General features: G+C 31.7%; 1 protein-coding gene across 1 annotated transcript in view; it reads right to left on the bottom strand.

Annotated features, from left to right (window-relative positions):
• Positions 1-19,630, bottom strand: part of Sema3e (semaphorin 3E) — a 236,877-nt gene that overhangs the window by 25,751 nt on the left and 191,496 nt on the right. The window contains exons 6-14 of the mRNA XM_078040135.1: positions 16,334-16,453; positions 15,418-15,560; positions 13,957-14,071; positions 13,467-13,536; positions 10,482-10,626; positions 7,906-8,128; positions 4,965-5,056; positions 2,812-2,853; positions 1,676-1,842 (exon numbers count right to left, since the gene is read on the bottom strand). Of these exons, the coding sequence (XP_077896261.1) occupies positions 1,676-1,842; positions 2,812-2,853; positions 4,965-5,056; positions 7,906-8,128; positions 10,482-10,626; positions 13,467-13,536; positions 13,957-14,071; positions 15,418-15,560; positions 16,334-16,453 (1,117 nt within the window). The remainder of the gene's footprint in view (positions 1-1,675; positions 1,843-2,811; positions 2,854-4,964; positions 5,057-7,905; positions 8,129-10,481; positions 10,627-13,466; positions 13,537-13,956; positions 14,072-15,417; positions 15,561-16,333; positions 16,454-19,630) is intronic.

The following is a 19,630-nucleotide window of genomic DNA, read 5'->3' as shown; positions in this document are numbered from 1 at the left end:
CACCCTGGAGTCCTACTTTTTCATTCCTGAATCGTGGAATTGCATGGCGTTCCCTGAGCATCTATGCAAAGGCACAGACAATTGTTCCTTATATCTCTACCTCCAAGACTGACCTTAAAGACTGGGTTATTTTGAGAACTGCATAAAATATTTTATTGCTGCACAAGGCCTGGAAGCTGACATGTTCAGTTGTGAGCTACTACATGGTTATTTTCAGTTCAATCCTTGAACTTAGATTCTGATTTATAGTAGACAAGGGCCAGTAAATGTTTCTTTGTAGCCCTTGTACATGGTACCATAATAAATCACTAAAAAACCATTTTCAAATATGGGTATATTTCTTCAAGAATTGTTTTCAAATATCAACATGCATTTTATAAAATCAATTAATTTGCTCAATCTTTTTTTTTGTACCAGGTGTTGAACCCAGTGGTGTTTTACCACTGAGCCATATCCCCAGTTTTTTCTTTCTTCTTTTTTCAATTATTTTAAATTTTGAGACATAGACTTGCTAAATTGCTAAGGCTGGCCTTAAACTTGTGATCCTCCTACCTCAGTCTCCTGAATCAGTGGGATTTAATTTGCTCAAGTTTTTAATATTATTGGCAAATTATTTAGTTCATAAATGTCCTTTGAAAACCTCATTTCACTATTGGCTTATCATGTCTTTTAATACTTATTGGACTCTTAATTTGGCTCAGGTCAAATTAACAAATTTTTTAGTTACTGGAGTTTTTAAATGAGATTCTACTATATGTAAACCTATAAGAAATAATTACACTAAACTGGGTTAAATTAAATCTGAAAAAGTTTTTTTTTTTAAGTAACCCAAAGTTAAATAGTAAGAACAAATGAAATTAATACAAACTACTTTTCAGTGGGGAAATTTTATATAGTCTTATGTTTTGTTTTACTTTGTGTTTGGTCACTTTGTCATGAGAAAAAAAACACTGTTTATTCTATAAGAAATAAAAATATTTTTCTTTATTTACCAAAAGTGAACACTATTTCATATGGCTTGAGTGAAGGAAAAAAAACACTTTATTTTCAAAGTACTTTCTGAACCTAGAGTTCTCTTGTTAAAAGAATCCTGGATTTACCTTCTCTAATAAATGCCAATGACCTCATGAATTGCAAACCTTGGAGTTTGGAGGTCTTTAAGTACCTTTCATTTGTGTTGAATTAAATCACACATTTCATTAATTATACAGGTCATGCATTTGCCTAGGAGTTAAAATATTCACTTTCAAAATGAAATAAATGAAGAACAGCTGGTAGAGAAGACTTGCAGGATGTATTTCAGAACTTATTTATTTATTTTCTTTTTAAGTCTTTGAATCCTTTAAGAGTGCTGGCCTACCATTTCCACATTTTACATTTGTCTAAACTTCTTTCATGTCTTCCAGCAAAAATTTTAGAAAAGGAAAGAGTTGATTCAAACCCAGGTGGAAAAATAAAAGTCCAAAAGCCTATTCAGCTCCAATACATATACACAATAATACATGAAAGTCATTTTCAGGAAAATTTCAAGTATTATATTATGATCAAAATATATCTATGATTTATTTAAATAAAAATATCATGATTATTTTCATGGAATGGGTACAAAAAAAGACCAAATAAGCGTTAGCATTTTTCTGACAAAAGAATCACTCCATTGAGAAACATGTCTCACCTTTTTGCATGTGTGCCTGTTGGGTAATACCGGGAACAGGATATGCCATCCCAGGCACAGTAAGGGTCTCGAGCTAGACAGCAGTCAGCACAAGCACTTCCGTACATGTCACAATGATGGAACCTGACTTGAGCCACAGCAGAAGAAGATCCAATATACAGCTGTTGCTACGGAAAGCAGAGAGAAACCACTAGCGGAAATGAACAACACTTAAACTGAACTATTATAACCAAATTTCCAAATTAAACACAGACACTTCAGTAAAAGCCCAGCAATTGCTCAGGATAGATAATGGAAAAATCACCACTTTCATTTTTCCATAATTTGAAATACTTTTACAGAATTAAATGCAGGAGTAATAAAATTGCTAGACTCAGCTTGTCAAGAGCTCAAAAAACTGTCTGTTCTTTTATTGGTTATCTAAGCAGAAAGACTCTTGCATTATCTAACACTCTAGGTCTCCTTTTAAAGATCTATAAGAGCATCCAATAAGAGATTGTATAAATAGTCTTTCAAATATTGACATAAACATTTAGAAGAGTGATTTGTCTGTGTGTGTGTGTGCATGTGTGTGTTTGTAATGATAAAAATAGTTGTAAAATACACTAAAAGAAAAGGACTACCAGTAGCACACTTAATGTAACATGTTCCTATTTGCTAAACATGAAGAATTATTGATAAATAAATTTGAGGCAATATATGCAATAACAGTTTCTAAAGAAGTTCACATCAAAAATTGATTCCAATGAAGAGAAGGAAAGAAGAATTTCACTACACAGTTGTGTGTTATTATTACCATTATTTCTGCAAAAAAAATTAGTGAAAAATAACTAGGGAATAATGTTTTATCATAAATGGGCATGAAGTTTCAGTCAAGCAAGATGTGTAAGCTCAAGAGATTTGTTGTATATCACTGTGCTTATGGTCAACAACAGTGTATTTTTAAAAGTCACTAAGAGAATCAATCTCATGTTACATGTTCTTACCACAACAAAAGAAAATAATTAAGGGAGAAAACTGCAGCTCATTCATATAGATGAAAAGTACTAATGTCCTTACATCCTTTGGCCTCAACTAATTTACAGAACCAATTTACAGAACTCATACACACACACATATGCACACATACAACTTACTCTCTTGGAAGAAATCTCCATAGAAATAATTGGAACTGGATCCTGAAAAAAAAAATCTTTTTTAAGAAAGGACATCACAGAATATCTACCTTAACATGGTTGTAAATCACCTGAAATCAAATAAGGCATATGAGTGGTTCTATTCCTAGCAAACTACAGCTTTCATTTTATAAATTAGATGTAAATTCAAATAAACTAAAATACAAGTTTTTAATTTTTTCATGGATAGGAATAGATATACAGATGAGGGAAAAAAAAGCAGTGAATAATCTAATCAGTTCACTGTCTCTGGAATGTACTTTTTTACATGTGCAGTTGAATACTATTCGTGCTTTCTAATTCTAGTATCCTTAATTAAAATAACAAAGTCAGAGTGTTCTTGAACCATTAAAAGTGAAATAGTAATATTCTAGAGTACTTGTTATTACTCCTAAACCATACGATCTTTAATTATTTTAACCCAAGCCTAAACAAAACACTTTCTGTTGGAGTGATCATGGTGAATCAGTATGAATCCTGGATTCTTAGAAAAAGATGAATAACCTCATTTTCTTAGAATTGCACCAAAGGAAGGATGACATGTAACATAGCTTTAAGAGTCAGCATGTGGTATTAGCTATCTTGATTCAGAGCATCTTTAAGGAACATGACAAATTTCAATCAGTTCTCTAAGTGGAAAAATAATAGGCAGACAGAATTAACTCAGGATAGTTACCCTTTTTAGAATTATTTTCTGAAATATTTGATACTTTATATCAGTGGAATTAAAAAAATATTTCAAGCCACAAAACGCTTTATACATGAGTGTATCATTCATTTATTCATTCAGAAAATGATGTTTCTGAAGAGTTTATATGAAAAGACATGGCAGTGCATGCTCTTGATATGAGAGCTATAGACCTATCATGAAATCAATCCTACACAGAGGCTTAAAATACAAAATAAACAAAAGCAAAGTTCCTCTGGTTAACTTAGTGTGGGGCACTGGAGAAATCTGGTCTCCAGACAGCCAAGGTAAAATGTACTGCTATTAATAAAGTGTTTTCACATATATCTATCGTCTACATATATGGATGAGTCTTATCATTTGTATATTCTCTGTGTGCAAATCCACTTACTATTAAATTAATTGTAATCCCAATATCAACAATTTGCTGTGGCTCTCATTTGAGGACATGTAGATGCACATTTTGCAGATGATGCACTTATCAGCTGAAATCAAGTTTCAGCACCCAGGATGTAAACAAGTGTCCTTCACACTAACTATTTAGTGACATTTCTTTACATGTTGTTTTTTGTTAGTACTTTGCTGTATAAAATGACCTCCAAGCCTAGAGCTGAAGTGCCTTTTATAGTTTCTAAACTCAAAAAGGCTACATTGCATCTTAATGTAGAAAATGTTTTCATATGATAACCTTCATTCAGTGAATTATAGTGCTGTTGACTGTAAACTCAGTTATTAATTAATCAACTAAGTATATAAATGGAAAGATGTGTTTTAACAGGAACACACATAAACAAGTTTATCTATTGATCACTTGAAAATATTATAAACAGAAATTTGCAGGAACCTAACTTTGTATTTCCCTCAGAAGCAATGGTGACCTTAAAGACCATAACTGCTGAGAAAAATGAGACCTTTCAAAGTGTATTTATATAATATATATTATATCCACACACATATATGTATATATATATATAATTTTTTAGTCCTGTATAATCTTCAGATTATTATTTTCTATTTTTAATAAATTATATGTGTAGTTAGTACACAATAATTAAAAGCAGTGTGCTTGTCTAGCCACAATGTCCACAATATAAAAACATATTACTTTTTGTCAGTATTGATAGTTCATTTGTACAAGATGTGACTTTGCAATTGTCAATCTAAAATTCCTGTGTAGTATGTTATTTTTTATAGTAGCAGTTTTTATATTAAAATTATTTTTATTCTACATGAAGACAGGTCTCTTCTTTTGAAATGTCTATGACAATGAAATACCAGAGGCATTAGAAATTCAAATCATTCCTCACTGTTATGAATTCATAGCACACTTATTAGGGAAAAAATGGACATAACATTTTTTCAACTTAATTCTAAATTGTAATTTTCTGCAGTACATAATCTTGGGTATATTATTTATTAAAAATACCTTGAATATCTGAAGTTCTTCTAGAATTACTTCTTCCATGGATTCTGTTTCTTGGTTGTAAATTGTGATGATTTTCAGGACAACTCCAGTATCTGTAAGAAAGCAAAAAAAGAAAAAAAAATGAAAACAGATAAACTAGAAGGTATGCCACAATTGATTTTCATACAGTTAAAACCACATGAAACTATAAATTCAAATAAGATGTGAAATCATAGATGCATTAAACATTTAATCGCTGCAAGTTAAACACCATTTGACTACCTATATGCCCATATTGTAAATTAGTAAAATTAAGAATTTTATATGCCTGGCCAAAAGAATTCAAACAAACTCTCTCTCTCTTTCTCTCTCTCTCTCTCTCTCTCCCTCCATATATATGTGTGTTTACATATCTATCTGTCTATATGTGTGTGTGTGTGTGTGTGTGTGTGTGTGTATGTGTGTGTGTATAACTATTAATCCAAATTTTCCACTAACTAAAAAGAATAAAAATGTTATTTTGAAAACACACACTCACACACATTCAATTAGTTTGTTCCAAAAAATTCAATTATAAGTTCAGAAACCAAAATGTCTTTTGGAATTAATAAATATGCAATATGCCATATTATTCTAGCTTCCTCTGTGATGTGTGATGCAAGAAAATATTTTACCTTGGCTACTTTCATGTTAAGAAACTATTGTTTTAAATTTAGGGAACATTCTAAGCAACATGATACAGAAATAACATTTACACTTTTTGTTTGTTTGCTTTTGTGGGGCTGAGAATGAAACCCAGGGCCATTTGCATGCTAGGCAAGTGCATCACTCAGCTATACCCCATGCCCTAAATACACTTTTAAATTTAAAAAAAATATGTTTACACTATTTTAGAAAGGATTATGAGTCCTCCCATACCAACCATTTAGCTTTCACAATTTTATAACACTTTATAATTCTATATTTATATTTCAAAATTCCATTTTATTTTTATTACTCATGATATTATAATCTTGTTTTTTTCCAATGAAACTTTAAAATACAACTAATTTAGCTGCACAAATAATTTCATATGGTGTTAGAAATAACAATTCAGGAGGAAAACACTTTGGAAATGTTGATTGAAGGGTTTTTATCATATTTGAGCTATTTGTTGAAAAATTATCAAATCCTGTAACTGGATTAATAAAACTGAATGGTAATTAAACAATGGAAATTACCTGATTTTCAATTAACTAAAAAATATTATCTTGAAAAGTGAGCACATATTAAATTGTTCTCAATTACTATATCTGGCAAAAAGAAAAGATGTAAGTCAGATTATTAATTTGCAACTACTGATTTTGTGATAATGACTATACATGTGTTGCATTAAAGCCTACATCTGATAAGTATTGGGAGAAATAAATACAAGTTGTGATATTTTCCAGTCTATTCATCACATATTCATCAACCATGTTCTTTTCTTCTGAAAACTCGTGTTTTCGTATGATGCTATTTTTTGAGTTAAACATGGTATGTTTGATAGCACAAATATATATCTGATACTTCTGTAATTCTCTCAAATATCTTTGGTCAATCTGCAAGAAAATATGTCTTGGACTGTTACTTTATTTTATGATCTCCAGAGCATTTTAAAATAATATGCTTGCTTAATTTTTTATCAAATACACATCTTGTTCATGGAACCCCCACCTTTTCTTTTCTTTTTTTTTTTTTAAATCTCTGTTGGAAGTCATTATGAGTAGACTCATTGCCAAATAATTTTAGGTTTCCTGAAGAAGTATGATACATTGATAATCTTGAACACAAGAAAAGCATAATATTAACTTCTTAAAATGAGTAGATAAATTATAACTTGTACCAGAGATCAATTTATGGAAATAAGATTTATATTTCCTTGCTTAAATCTTTTATTATTTTCCAAGCATGCATATTAGTAATACATCCTGATTACTGTACTGAGCATATTCCAATATCTCTTCAGAGTTATAAGTCTGTGATGGATGTTACATAGTGTAGAATGCTTACTCCTCTAACGAGCAACTGCTATAGCAATCATTATGCTGCATAAGAAGAAAGAAAGAAATGATGGTTTTAACAAGTTTTAAAATTGCTATAGCACTTTAAAGTATTTCTCAGTATTTGTTCCATTGCTCTGAATGTGAAATCTAGGTTCTCGTCCCAAAATTAAAGCAAATGTATGGCATTAATTGAAATTTTGAATTTATTTGAAATTTTCATTTTTAGCATATTCATTATACTTCATCTTCTTAACCCAGTATATTATAGCTTTGGGGTAACTGTTTATCTGCATCACAGGTAACATTTGACCTCCTGAGTACAAAAGTATTTTTCTGATGGAGGTTGGGAAGCATTTTTGTGATTACAGACTTGGGTGATGTTATTGTCATAAATTGTTTGTAGAATCATAAGCTCAGTAAGTTCAGTAAACTGAGCAGCTAAAGGCAAGAAAGGGGCTTTGGGGCTCACAGGAGAACTATGCTTCCCAAGGTACCCTTCTTCCATTATAAGAAGATCCATTGGAATCAACTTGTTCATGAACATCAATTATTCACTTCTTCAATTATTTCACGTATGTGAATGTATTAAGTATTGAAATTGTATCAGGAATTATGTGTTATAACAGCCCTAAATTCTCTCTTTGATTATGTTACCATTCCTCAGATCTGGAACAAGAGTGACCACGCAATTTGTTACCTAAATCACGATAGTTTGGACAATGAAAGTATCACTCATGGTTCGACAACAGGCATAAACTCTTGCTGTTGCAGTCACATGATTGAGACTCTCTCAAGTGTTCTTATTTCAGATGAGTAGTGAGCAGATGGGCTAATGGGATCATCTGGACACTTGTCCATAGATGCTTTCTTAAACACTATTAAAGTTATTATCTTCGGGGCCAAGTGAAATGCCTTGATATTTTCTCTTGTCTCTTTACCTGTACCAATAAATAAGACATCATATTGGCCATCCTCAGCTTCCACTCTGTCCACAGCTATTTGTTTCAGATTATATTTTCCATCTGTTTTTACCAATATTGGTTTCTTATGAGCAGGTTTTATAGACTGGTACATTAGTGGATGACTTCTCGCAAATCGAATGGCATCATCAGGGTAATCTTTGGTGGTCCCATACCTCCCTCCATTCACTTTGCTGGCACACTGAAATGCAAGCAGATTAGACAATTATTTTTGCCTTAAATCTAAACAGTAAATTTATGATCCGTTATAAGAAGAATTAGAAAAGTGGAAGCTGTCCAATTAATCAACTATGCATTTAAAAGTATTTAGTAGCCATATATTCTTCATTCCAGAAATAGACTCAATTAAAAATTGCAATGGAATGCCAAGTTATTTTAAACATGCATCCCTAAAAATATATAGAAAGTAGCAAAGTCTTGGAAAAGTAAAATCCATTTAATACCAGGACACTTTGGGGCTAGCAAAATTCTTTAACAGTATAAATGCTAAAATTAATTATCCTGATTTAATTTTTAACATTGTGAATTCAAATCTGAAGGTAAAGTATCTCTCAGAAAAACAAAGTCTCTTTGTGGTGCTAAATCTTCTCTCAAACTAAGAATCACAACTGCACAAAATAGCTTTTCCATTATTGAGACTATGAAGGTTCTGATTGACTAAGAGACTATAGGATTTTAATGCTGTAACATAGAAACCTATTCAAATTTCATCACCATTAATTATTGAAAAAAACCCTCTCCATGTTGTGCTACTATAATGTCTATGAATTTTCATTATTCTTGTATGGATTAGACACAATAAGCAAAAAACTGCAAACATTTGTTATAACATGTCTCAATTCTTGAATCACGGAATCTAAAATTGCTCACCATCACTTTAAGTTCTTCCTGGGACACCTTCAACTCTGTTGATTCATGCTTGTTAATAAGGAGTCCCTCATTTCATGCATTTTTTTTTCGAAAACCAGCAGCAAATTTAAGATTATCTTGATAAAAATTTTCCACTTTAGAGTATAAAAACATTACTTTAGTAATCAGATTCTACAAAGAGTGCATTTATAATGGTTTGTTTTTTAAATACAGGCCATATTTCTTAATTTGGCACAAAATTTTCACTTGCTTGTACTTTGATGATACATAATTAGAAACATTTTGGATTATCTTGGAAGCATTTTAGTCACTTCCTACCATCTCTATAAGGCCAAGTGGTTTAAAGAAGTCTTTCCAGCAAAGCCACAGAACTGGGTTTTCTTCATGTAAATTGTACTTTTCAATCAATGGAGTGAAATAAAATATACTTTATGTTTTACAGGAAGTAATAATTTTAAGCCAGTGAGAGAGAGTGATTATAATGGGAAAAACTTACACTTGTTAATGGAGGAAAGGTTTGTTTCCACTTTGGGTTTGACTCTGCAAAAATGGTTTCTATTTGGCTTGCAAGTAATTATAGAATCAGGGTGGTGATGAGATTTCACCAGCTGCTCATGAAAGTCTAGATGTTGACTTGCATGACAAGTTAAATGTTTGTTCCCCAAGCCTCACACAGCACCTAGAGTGATTTAACATTTATCCACCATAGTTGCATACAGGATCCATGATGTGAAATCATCACCATCATTATCATCATCCTAATTTTAGACATGTATGCAATTAAAAGCACAAAAGTCTGAATGGCTAATGAGGGGAATCTTATTAGCCATGATTCAGAGGCAAGTGGTACAATGTTCCATACTCTACCTACACTTTGTATTGTCACTTATTTTTTTTCTAATAGGCAATAAAGGTATGAAGCAAGGTGTTAAATATCCTAAGAGAGTGGATAAAAAAACGTCTTTTTGATCTACTAAATAACAAGTAACAAGAAATTTTGGCCTAGAGAACTTAGAGGGTAACCCATATTAGAACTGGGGGCCTAGCATATGCAAGGTACTGGGTTTGATTCTCAGCACCACATATAAATAAATAATATAAAGGTCCATTGGCAATGAAAAAAAATATTTAAAGAAAGAATATAAAACCTGGGAGAGCTCATGTACAATGGCATAATTTGGTGTGAACATACTTTATATACTGAGTTACAAAAAATTGTGCTGTGAATGGGTAATTATAAATGTAATGCACTCCACTTTTGTCATGTATGTAAGAAATAAATTTAAAAAAGAAAGAAAGAAAAAGAATATAAAACCTGGGCAACATTTTCTTGATTAGAAATTACATGTGATACTAATTCTCCTCAACAGGCGGGGAGGAAAATATATGATTCTCATTTTATTAGATGTTTCTGTATTCACCAGTACCCTTAAAAGTAAAACTTTAGGTGGAACTATTTAGCCAAAATATCAATAATTGCATAGACTTTATCATACTGCTACAATGTATCCATTATGTTCTTTTCATTACATAACAAGCATATAAGAATATGAAACAGTTGTTTCTTTATCCTCCAAGTATACTTTAAATACACAATTCCTTAATTGTTTCATTGCAAACTCTGGCAAAGCATGTGAAAAACTGATCAAAATAGCTGAACTTACAGAACCAGGCCTTGGGTAAGGAACTTTTCCTTCATAGAGTGACCAATGGTATTCAGGTCCTTCTTTATGTGCATATGGTCCATTAAAAGCTGCCCGGATGCTAGACATGTGATAGACACAAATAGCATGCCCTCTAAATATATTACTGAAAAATAAAAAAAAAATTAAAAAGTAATTACTCTTTGGGAACCAACAGTTCACCTGGTCAAATGTTCCAACATACATAGATTAAAAAAATCTTTTGGGTAAAAACCTTGCAATTCCTTTAAACATAGATTATTCTGAAAATATTAACTACTGCAATATTTTAAATATTGAAATTTCAAAATGTAACATTTCTTTAATTTACTATTTATGATAGCTTAAAATTACCCTTTTAGAAGGCCATTAAAGAAAATGTGTAACTTCAATTTATTATTGTTAAATCACATATTGTGTTTTTTTCATTTTTGTTAAGATCTGACCTACAGTTAGAAAGATTCATCCTCATATTTAATTACCCATTTTAAGTTATTATCTCTTTTTACATTGTTTTATCTTCAAAGCAGACAATTCTTTTAATCACCATACTATTAATATTGCTAAAAGTTCTATCCAAGGGCTGGGTTGTAGCTCAGGGGTAGAGCACTTGACTCACACATGTGAGGCCCTGGGTTCAATCCTCAGTAACACATAAAAATAAATAAATGAATACATTAAAGATATTGTATACATCTACAACTAAAAAATATTTTTTTAAAAGTTTTATCCAAATTTTATTAGATTTCTCAGTGTAATGTGATATGAAGAGAAACTTAATGTCTCCTGAAAACTTAAGACTCTGTTCCATTCTTTTATCCAGAAGTCTCATAAACATTAGCACACTTACTGAATTATTTCCTCCAGTTCACTGAAAACTGTGCTACTGTGGGAAGATGACTGACCCAAATAAATTAAACTTGAGAAAATTTACTTAAATTCTATAAAGCTCAGCTCCCGCACCTCCAGAAATGGCAGCAATTAAAATGATTTTCTTGATAAAAATTTCTATTTTCAGAGGATAAAGAAAGCAGTTGACTAACCATAGCAAATTTATTGTGGACATTTGCAATCAGATTCTGCAAAAGAATATTTCTAAAAGATTTTTTTAAAAAAAACTGGCTGTATTACTTAATTTGTCATGATCTGAATGAATTCTAACATCTTCTGAACCTCTGTAGTATGAGAATGGAAATAAATGATGTTGTGAAAGTGCTCTCTAAAATGAAAAATTCTGTGTAAATATAGTATTTCCTACACCCGAGACACCTGTAGAACAGCAGTAATGTTATTGTCTAAGGATATCAAATCACACATTTTATAACACACCTTGAAGCAATTGCAAATGCCTGGGATACTGATGAAAACTAGAGATAGTCTTTCAACTAAAGTGACAATAAGCCTTTGATCACTATTCCATGAATATCAACCTCTATGTCAGGTAACAGCTGGGAGCTTTTTTTCCTTAGATTTGTATATCAAATTTTTTTTGATAAATTTGAACAGTCAAAATGAAAATTATAGAAGAAAAGCTTGTCGTTCTTTTTTAAAAAAAAATCCAATATGCTATCCTTTAGGAAAGTAGCTTATAAATTGATCATACTAATCCATTAAAAAGCCTATGCATTATTTCATAACTTGAGTTCACTGTATAAAGCCATTGAGTGTTCAAGCAACATATAAATTATTTACTGGCATATGGAAGAAAATGAAGTAAAAGAAAATTAAGGGACTTTCTATGAACTGTGATAGCTGCCAATCTATATTAAATATTTCTTTGCTCAAGAAATAATTGATAGAATGCTATTTCCATGTTACCCTGTTGCAGAAAAAGGTCTCTTTACAACAGCACCATACTTGTTCAAGGAGCTTATATTTTTTTCAAAGTGAGCATTTGAAATCACCTGCTGAAAAACTCAAAAAAGGCTGTGTGGAAAGTCTCTAAGTAAAGTACAGTATACAGGGTTATGGACAGTTTATGGCCAATACAATGCAAATGAGAAACTGAGTAAGATCATTGCATCTCTGCTGAGAGAAGTGAGATATATTTTTTATTTCTCACTCAAATCATTTTATCCATTCTCTGCCTTATTTGGAAAGATACTGATGAAATTGTGTACACAAACTTTCAACCAAAACATATTCTAGTCATACTTTTTCATCCATGAATGAACTATTATTTCACTCATTCATGGATACAAAATATAAGAATGTAAAGGAAAAATAACACATTATCAGCACTAAATTGAATAGATATTTGAAAGAAGGAGAGCAGATCATAAAGGTGTTGACTGTGAATATACATTGGAGGAAGATGGCCAGAACAAATGGGCAGGAAGATTGCTTAGTGACTAAGGAACCAAGAGCTATTTCCTGGACATGACAATTGATATGTGTTGAGAACTGACACAAACCAATGTTGGAAGACAAAGTCATTTCAAGCAAGAGAAGTGAACAAATAAAAATACTGTGATGGTATTTGGCAATATAAGCACTAGAATCTGTCAACATATTATCTTGTCAGTGGAGGGCTCACGGCAGGGGTGGGGAATCTTTCAAAGATGGGTGGGTAATCGTTATTAAAGAACAGTAAAACTCTGGCTTAGAAAGTTCAATTTGATAAGATAAAAGAATTATCCTAGTCTCTGAAACATTAAATCAATATCTGAAAAATTACATGAGAAAAAAGTTGTCCTTTTTTGTAGATTAGAGAGAGAAGAGGTCAGGATACTAAGCACATGAGGATGCTAGGGCACTGCATACAAAAACAAGAATCTGGACGGAGTTTGTGGCTTTGAAAATGAGCTGCAATCGTGGGTGAACAAGGAGAAGTTGGTGATGTATAAAGTACAGAAAACAAGAATGATGACTGGGTCAATAGTATTTCCAAGTATATAAACCATGAAAGGAGAGTCTAGAGAGACAATTCTTGCTTACATTTTTATATTGAGTGTATAAATCTCTCACCTGGTAGTGTTAAACAGTCCAAATATCACTGGGTTCTTATGATCTCTGGTAGGCAGCAAAAAAACATCCTCTGAAAAATTAAAGACCCATCTATCAATTGGAGTTTTTAGCCCTCTTTACATGCAGAGAAAACATATTCACATGAAATAGTTTAGAACTTATTATAGATTTAAAGACATAAATTTCCAAATAGCACCCAGACAACCGTGACCAAAACATAACAGGGTGAATCCTTTCAGTGTTCTGGGTTTTTAGCTAACCCACACAGATGGAACCAGATGCACTGACTCTAAACTAATGAGATGGATCTCCTTTTTTTCCTGCAACTCCTCTGCTATCACCAGGCACCTGGTTAAAATGAAAAGAACAGAAACATGCTCTTGGTTGGTGCTCTGGTCAAATATTGCAGGAAACAAGTTTTCCATATGTACCAGACAAAATGAGAGCTACACATCAAAGATTAAAATTTAATTCTCAAAATAATACTTACCTAATTCATCAAAATATGTATCAATTCCATTCATTCCGGGTACTGAACAAACCAGTCTTGCTTTGAGGAACGTGCTCCATTTATTCACTAGTATTCTCTGCCCTCCCACATCATTCTGTGAAAAAAGAAAACAGGTAAATGGGCACATAAAGAGCTTTTACCAACAATAGATTTAGTATTAGTCAATGTGCAGATGGCCTCAAATGAATACTAACATATATTCCTGTAGTTTTTGTTTTGCTTTGTTTTTCACATTCTGACTTGTCAGTGTATTATCACTCTGAAGTATTCAGTTTCCTTTCTAGGTATTAAACAATCTTAACATAGTAGTCTCTCCTAAATGAAAGAGTGGGCTTTATGACACTGTAACCTTTATTTTGTTGATAAATAATCTATACACACACACACACAGAATGTACACATATAATACTTACATATGTATGTATGCATACATGTCCTTTAAATTTTTTCTTTGCCCTCTTTTGTAGTGCTAAGGATTGAACCCAGGTTCTCACAAATGGCAGGCAAGCATTCTACTACTGAGCCACATCCCAAACCCTCTTAAATCTACACTTAAATTGATTCTTAACTGACAGATTTACTTTACATTTGTAATATTATTAGCAGTCTCTAAGTACATGCTGCTACTTCAATTTGTTTGACTGTTCCAAACCTGACTGAATACTCAAACTACAGATTTTTTTTTCTATAAAGTCAACCAACTTGAATTGTTCAAACACAGTTGTGTATATTATTTAGATTGTGGACTAAAGAAACAAAAAGATTTTGGTTAAATACATTTAAAAAACCATCAAATTTCTTTTTAGGAAGAAATACAAACTAACTATAGACTACTTATTATAACTTAACTGTAACTCTAAAACTACCTATAGACTGTTTATAGTAATAGCTTTGAAAATGAGAAAAATCATACAAAATGCAGATTAAAAAATGCAGATAAAATCTTTATAGATGTGAAGTGTTATGGTTAGATGTGAGGTATCTCCCAAAGTTTATGTGTGAGACAATACAAGGTTTAGAGGAGAAATGATTGGGTTACAAGAGCCTTAGTCCAATCAGTGAATGAGTCCCCTGATGGGATTAATTGGCAATGGAAGGGTGTGGGTGGAGGAGGTGGGTCCTTGGGGGTGTGCCTTTAAGGTATATATTTGATGTTTGGCAAGTGGGTTTCTTTCTCTGCTTTCTGAACATAATGTGAGCCACTTCCTTCTGCCATACTCTTGGCCATGTATTTCTGCTTCACCTCGAGCCCCAAGGAACAGACAAAGGAGTGAAAACTCTGACTAAAACATGAATTATAAATCTTGTTTTATTAAATGCCAATTCTGGATGCCTATAGAATACTAAATATTTAAAGCAGAACCCTACTATAAAATTTGTAACAAATGCATGACCATAGATTGTGAGATAAGCAATTTTAATGAGAAACACAATCCTCACCACGCAAAGTCGCCCCACTCTGGTGTATATCGCGTGGGCATTGCTTTCTTCCTCCAGGGCCTTCTCAGTAAAAAAGAAATACACTTTGTTGTCATCTCGGTCTTCATTGTCAGGAATCATATATGAACCTACAAATTTTGGTTCTATAGGAGTAAAATGTGAAAGAAAAGTGAAGGAGATATAATAACAAAATGAGGTTATCCTAATAAATTACATGTCAACTGAAAGCTTAACTTTAACTGTCATCATTTTATGAAAAAATACATATTCCTTGAAAATTTTAACCAAACAAATTTTAAAAGGGATAGCTATCTCTATTTTATTTGCAAGTCAACAAACATTTTTAAATTGATAATGATAATAATATGCTACTTAGAGTGACCATATATTTTTAAGCTTAACAAAAATGCTGAAAATGAAAATGTTCACCATAAAATGAGCTCCTAGACATACCAGCATAAAAAATATAAATAATATTCCTAACAAAGAATTCTGTCAGTGAATAGGTAGTGACCTTTCTAAAGTTTTATATCTAAGGTGTCATGTGATCCTATTAAGACAAGAAAAGCAAAGAAATCAAGTCATTAGAAATTATACCAATTGATAAGAACATAAAAACCCTATTGTATGATGAATTTTTCGCTTCTCATATATTTGCTTTGTTTTATTCATTTAAATTTTGATTTCTAAGCATTGCTAGGAAGGTAAACTGATTTTATAATTAAACCAATCCATAGGAAATGATGAACACAAACCATATAGATTTTACTTCAAGGATATTGCCAACAAAAACATTCTCAAATCTGTAAAAACTCTAAGCTATATTTATATTGTAATTATCAAAGTGGCAAAATTATCCATGAATTCTAGGCTTGTATTAAATTCTAATTTCCTCTCTATTCTGTCTCAATCCTACCTTTCAACAGACGCTCATCATCATGCTCAGTACGAATATGGGCCAGTCGCCCCATACTCCGGAAGATGGCAGCATCTCTGCCCCAATAGTCACTGTAGAGTCCAGCAAACAGTTCACTACCTATGTGGACATGTCAATTACAAATAAGTAAGTATTTATTTGTCTCTCTATCTGAAGACAAAGTATCAACCACAATTACATTAAACACATCTGGTTCCCAAAACATTCTCATGATATTAATGCTTATGATATTAATGCTATTGTTGTACAGGACATGGAAGGTACACTCAGACTGCCAGAGTTTGAATCCTGACTCTGCCACTTACTACCTGTGTGAACTAAAACAGGTTTCTTAAACTCTCTGTGCCTAGTTTTCTTCTTCTGTGAATAAGAAAATGAGCAGTACTTAACAGAATTGTTAAGAGCTAAACACTTGGGACAGATACAGGAAAATACTTGGTAAATAATATGGCAAATTTTGGTAAGTAATATGGTTTTATCTTCTTTTACTGAATTTATTTTAACCTTCATATCATCAGATTATTATTTTTTTTTAGTTTAGTCAAATTCTTCTTATATCAGAAAATTGATAGCCAGATGTGGTAGCTCACTTGTGTAATTCTAGCAGCTTGGGAGGCTGAGTCAGGAGGATGTTTAAAGCCAGCCTCAGCAACTTAACAAGGACCTAAGCAAATTAGTGAGAAAAAAAAAATTTAAAAGCTGAAGATGTGGCCCAGTGGTGCTTTTAAGCATGCAATTTCAATCCCTAGTACAAAAAAAAAAAAAAAAAAAGAAAAAGAAAAGAAAAAGAAAAAAGAAAAAAGAAAAGAAATGAAAGAAAGAAAGAAATTGCTATAATTATCATGATTTTATTGTGGTAACTATAAAATCTGTCAAAGCTATATCTAATCCAATAGCTATTTAATTCATAAGTATATGTTTGAGTCCGATAGGAAGGATATAAGAAAAATCTCAGGATTTAATCAGGTCAATAAGAGAATGACTGAATGATGTTAGCTGCAACATATGGCCTAAGTCATAGCCTTAAAATAAGATTGAGGAATTACACAGATGTATTCAGGAGCTCCAGAAATGTCTTTGGAAGCAGAAATACAGGAATTAAAATTAGATTAAGAGAACAGAAAAACATTTTAAACAAATAAATAATATAAGAATGTAACCTAAATCCCAAAAAGATAACCACCTCTCAAGTATAGGAACTTGGAATCCCTTTTCTTCTGCATGACTTAAAAAGAAAATCAGTGTGCCCAGAAGTGGTACCTTCTGTCCTGATACCCAGCTAAGTTGTCCTGTCCTAGGCAAAAAGCTCTGGCCAGTAAGCAAATGATAACATTATATGATTGGAAACAACAACCTTAATTTAGGGTGGTAATATTATTTTCTTAATGAGCATCATAGAACTCTGGTCAAAGAGTTAAAAACAAATACAATATGACTATGTAATCCAATATGGATGCTTTTATGAATTCTGAAAATTTGGAATGGTACATATGCATACACATGTTATTTAAAGTGTCTGAAGTTTAAAAAAATTCAAATTAACTGTGCTTCCAATTTAATATATCAAACTATGTAATCAATTTTAGAATTAAGATTATTAACATTATAGGCATGGAATTTTGACCAAATCAATAAACCAAATTTTAGAGAACTTGAGTTTCTTACTTATAAATTTTATTTATTGAATTTTTAAAAAAATTGTCTTAAATTTTATGAAGATTCTATCCCCTGAAGTAAAGCCCTTAAGACTTTTTAAAAATTCAATATATTCAATATATTTGTATTTTTATGGTTTAGACACAAGGTATTGCCCAAAAGCTCATGTGTGAGATAAGGCAAGAAAGTTTAGAGATGAAATGATTGGCTTATGAGAAGCTTAAGCTAATCAGCAGATTAATTCATTGATAGGAATTAATTGGGTAGTAACTGTAGGTAGGTAGGGTATGGCTTATGGCTGGAGAAGGTGGATCACAGGTGTTGTGCCTTTGGGATTTGTATTTTATCATGGTGAAGAGAATTATCATCTGTTTCTCTGATTCCTGGTTCTATGTCTTCAGCTGCTTTCCCCCACCACACTTTTCCACCATGATGTTCTGCCTTACCTTGGTCCCGCAGCAATGAAATCAGTCATCTGATTTCATTAAATGAATAACAGTAAATTTCTGTTATTTACTCGGAAAATAATAGACTTCAGAAACCCTGAGCCCCAAAATAAACTTTTCTATTTGTTCCTGTTAGGTCTTTTGGTTGTAGCAGCAAAAAATTTTGACTAAAACATGTATATTTAAAGTTTGAGAAAGCAACCAAATGTGTTATATATGAGGCCAATTGTAAGGAAATTTATTTTCAACTTGAGTTAACTATTAAATTTTTAAAAAGCTATGAGGTATTACTATAATCAGCTATTTTTCACTTAGAAAAGATGAGCAGTTCTAAATAAGTCATTTTTCTGTTTATGAAATTCAGTTTGGATGTTCACAAACTACATAAGGTAAACAAAAATGAACCTTGGTTTCCCACAAAGGAAGTGAATTCCACTATGGATGTATAAAAACTATTTAGTAATCCATAAATAAAATCTAGGTTTCACACAAGAGAATTCACTTCTAAACTGTAATTCTGTATCAGCTAAAGAGGGAAAAGCAAATGTGGCAGAACATTAGCAAGGTAAGTGTCAGCAAGTGTTCATTTGATTCCTCAACTTTTCTTCGTATTTGAAATTTTCAAGAAAACAAATTGAAAAAGAAAGATCTATTTGTTGAATTCATCCCTTATATTCAACACATGCTAGTGAAAATGTATGAAATAAAATTACAAAAACTGAAAAATTTGGACATAAAATATAATTTTTGTTAGAGAAAATTTATATCAGAACACTTATTTCAGTATATCATGTTCTTGGCAATAGAATAGTACATAATTTCTATTAAAGACAATTAAGGCTACCAGAAATCGTACAGCTATAAATGGAGAAAGAGTATTTTAAAACAAAATGCATTCAGTGATTAGGAACATGAATCATGAACTGTGATTCAGTCTGTACTGCTTGAACATGGATAAGAGAGAGAATTAAAATGAATTAAAAGAACTTGAAAATCAACTTTTTTTTTAATAAACAAAACAAGTTGCTTAAGAGACTTAACTCACTATTAAAATGCCAGAGTATTTTTATTTATTATAGCTGAGTTATAACTTCCCATATAAAATACAAAGGACATAATATAAATTTATTTTAAACACTATTTATTTTTCTAGTATGGGCAGGCCTTTAATCCA

The sequence above is a fragment of the Ictidomys tridecemlineatus genome, chromosome 2 (assembly GCF_052094955.1).
Source record: "Ictidomys tridecemlineatus isolate mIctTri1 chromosome 2, mIctTri1.hap1, whole genome shotgun sequence".
NCBI lineage: Eukaryota > Metazoa > Chordata > Mammalia > Rodentia > Sciuridae > Ictidomys > Ictidomys tridecemlineatus.
This window is presented reverse-complemented; position numbering and strand designations above follow the sequence as displayed.